The sequence below is a fragment of the Nicotiana tabacum genome, chromosome 12 (genome assembly GCF_000715075.1).
Source record: "Nicotiana tabacum cultivar K326 chromosome 12, ASM71507v2, whole genome shotgun sequence".
NCBI classification, from domain to species: Eukaryota; Viridiplantae; Streptophyta; class Magnoliopsida; order Solanales; family Solanaceae; genus Nicotiana; species Nicotiana tabacum.
In genome coordinates, this window is record NC_134091.1 from 94771703 (window position 1) to 94774111 (window position 2409).

Here is a 2409-nt window from a genome sequence, read left to right on the forward strand (position 1 = left end):
TCGCGCTAAGTGTTCTAGTTAATTAGTTATTCTCTTAATCGTAATTTTACATAGTAGAATTAATCAAACAAATATCACCTTGAAATTATTCTTGACTCGATAAATTAGAAGTTGCTTGATTTAGTTGATAATTGATCACAAGTCCTCGTGGGAAAGATACCCTACTCACTCTTTATTACTTGATTGACCGCGTATACTTGCGTGTGTGATTTAGGGCAACAAGTTTTTAGCGTCGTTTCCGGGGAGTTAGAAATAATTTATTTTACTACATTAAGCCTTTACTACTCATCAAGTTTTGTTTTTTTAATCTTCTTTTTGGCTGGGTGTTTGATCTCAGGTACCTTGCTTGAATACGACATGTTAGAAGCCAGGATAGACTACATGAATTTGACCCAGAACCTGCGAGAGCATTTTGTAGAAGGTTGAGAGAAGCTCCAGAAGAAAATAATCTACAAGCACTCATCCATCTTCCTGTGGAAATGGCGGAAGAACACCCATTGGCAGTACAAGAGGTGGTTATGCCTAGCATTTCTAATGTCACCTCAAGTATCGTTAAGCCTAGGATCAGTGGGCATTGTGATCTTAAGCAGAGCATGATCCAGCTACTTCATGCAAATGTACAGTTCATGGGACTACCACACGAAGACCCCAAACAACATATTCTGAATTTTCTGGAGATTAGTGATACCTATATTACTAACAGGGTCACATCAGATTATGTTAGGCTCACATTGTTCCCTTTTTCTCTGTTGGGAGAGGCCAAGAGATGGCTGAAGTCTGAGCCAACTAACTCTATTGCATCATGGAATGATTTGGCTCGCAAAATCGTGGCTAGGTTTTTTCTTTTTGGTAAAACTGCAAAGATAAGAAGTGAGATAATTGCATTCAAACAGAGATAGTGAATCACTTTATGCAGCCTGGGAGCAATTCAAAGGGATACTAAGAGATTGTACACACCATAACCAAACCAACAAGGTACTGGCTCATACTTTTATTGAAGGTCTACACCCTGAAACAAAAATAGTGGTAGACACAGTAGCTGGTGGTCAAGTATTGGAAAAGAGATTCGATGAAATCTATGCGCTGTTGAACAAGTTTTACAAAAGAAACCCAGATTAGCAAGGGGAAGCAGGTAGACATAGAGTTCAGAAAGCTAACGGGGTACTTGAATTGGATGTTGTATCAGCATTATTTGCACAGGTAGCATCTTTAGCAAATCATATCAGCTAGATGAATGTGGTTCAGAACCAATAGCAGTTCCAACCATTGCAACAGGTGCCGGTGTTCTACGAAGTATGCGGCGAGGGCCATATTAGTGATGCCTGTCCAGCTAATCAGAATCAGTATGGTAATACTTATAACCCAAACTAGAGAAATAACCCAAATTTCTCATTGGGTGGAAATCAGGGTAATCAAAATCAGTTTAAACCTCAAGGTCAATAGCAGCACTTTCGCCTACCACAAGAAGATCAGTCGGAAAATCTGATGGGTAATATTGAGGACATACTCAAGAAGATTATGGCTGATAATCAGAATCAAGCTACTGCTATTCTAAATCTAGAGCGACAGATGGGGCAACTTGCTAGTGCCCAAAATACCAAACCAGCGGTAGCATTACCTAGCAACACTGAGGCTAATTCTAAGGCCCCTATTAACGCTGTGTCATTGAGGAATGGGAGAGAATTAGAAGAAGTCCCATCGAAGAAGAGAAAGCAAGTGACATTTAGTGAAAAACAACCCACCACAAAAGTCGAATTGGAAACTGCAAAGGAGTCAGAGAATCCAATTGAAGAGGTCGTGGCAAAGCAACCACAATCAATTGTTGCGAAGCCACCACCTCCATTCCCTTGGAGATTGCAGAAAGTGAAAGGTAATGCAGCGTACAATAAATTCCTTGATATTTTGAAACAGGTGCAGATTAATATCCCATTGGTGGACATTTTACAAGAAGAAAGAAGTGCCAAAGTATGCAAAGTACATAAAGGAAATTGTGGCAAACAAGCGCAAACTAACAGAGTTCGAGACTGTAGCACTCACTGAGGAGTGTAGTTCCAGAATTCAGAATAAGTTGCCTTTTAAATTGAAGGACCCGGGAAGCTTCACAATTCAAATTTCAATTGGGAAATATGTGGTTGGGCGAGCATTGTGTGATCTTTGGATGAGCATAAACCTAATGTCGTTGTCTGTATTTCGACAACTAGGGTTGGGAGATCCTCGACCAACTACGGTAGTATTGCAATTAACATATAGATCATGAGCCATCCTTGAGGACGTCATTGAAGATGTACTGGTCCAAGTGGGAACATTCATATTCCCAACTGGTTTTGTCATTCTAGATTATGAGCCTGATCAGGAAGTCCCATTTATTTTGTGACGACTATTTCTAGCCACGGGTCGCGCAATTATTGA

The 2409-nt window shown here is 40.2% G+C and overlaps 1 protein-coding gene across 1 annotated transcript; it reads left to right on the forward strand.

Annotated features, from left to right (window-relative positions):
- The first annotated feature begins 479 nt into the window (after positions 1–479).
- LOC142167277 (uncharacterized) lies at positions 480–1119 on the forward strand. The gene is made up of 2 exons (XM_075227441.1): positions 480–870; positions 917–1119. Exons 1-2 carry the CDS (start codon positions 480–482, stop codon positions 1117–1119), a joined length of 594 nt encoding a protein of 197 aa, XP_075083542.1.
- The last annotated feature ends 1290 nt before the right edge of the window (positions 1120–2409 follow it).

What these genes read in the sequence shown, in the direction of transcription:
- LOC142167277 (XM_075227441.1), top strand. Translation starts at nt 480, where the DNA reads ATGGCGGAAGAACACCCATTGGCAGTACAAGAGGTGGTTATGCCTAGC. An exon ending in TAAAACTGCAAAGATAAGAA is followed by an intron (nt 871 to 916) that starts GTGAGATAATTG and finishes CACTTTATGCAG; the next exon opens with CCTGGGAGCAATTCAAAGGG.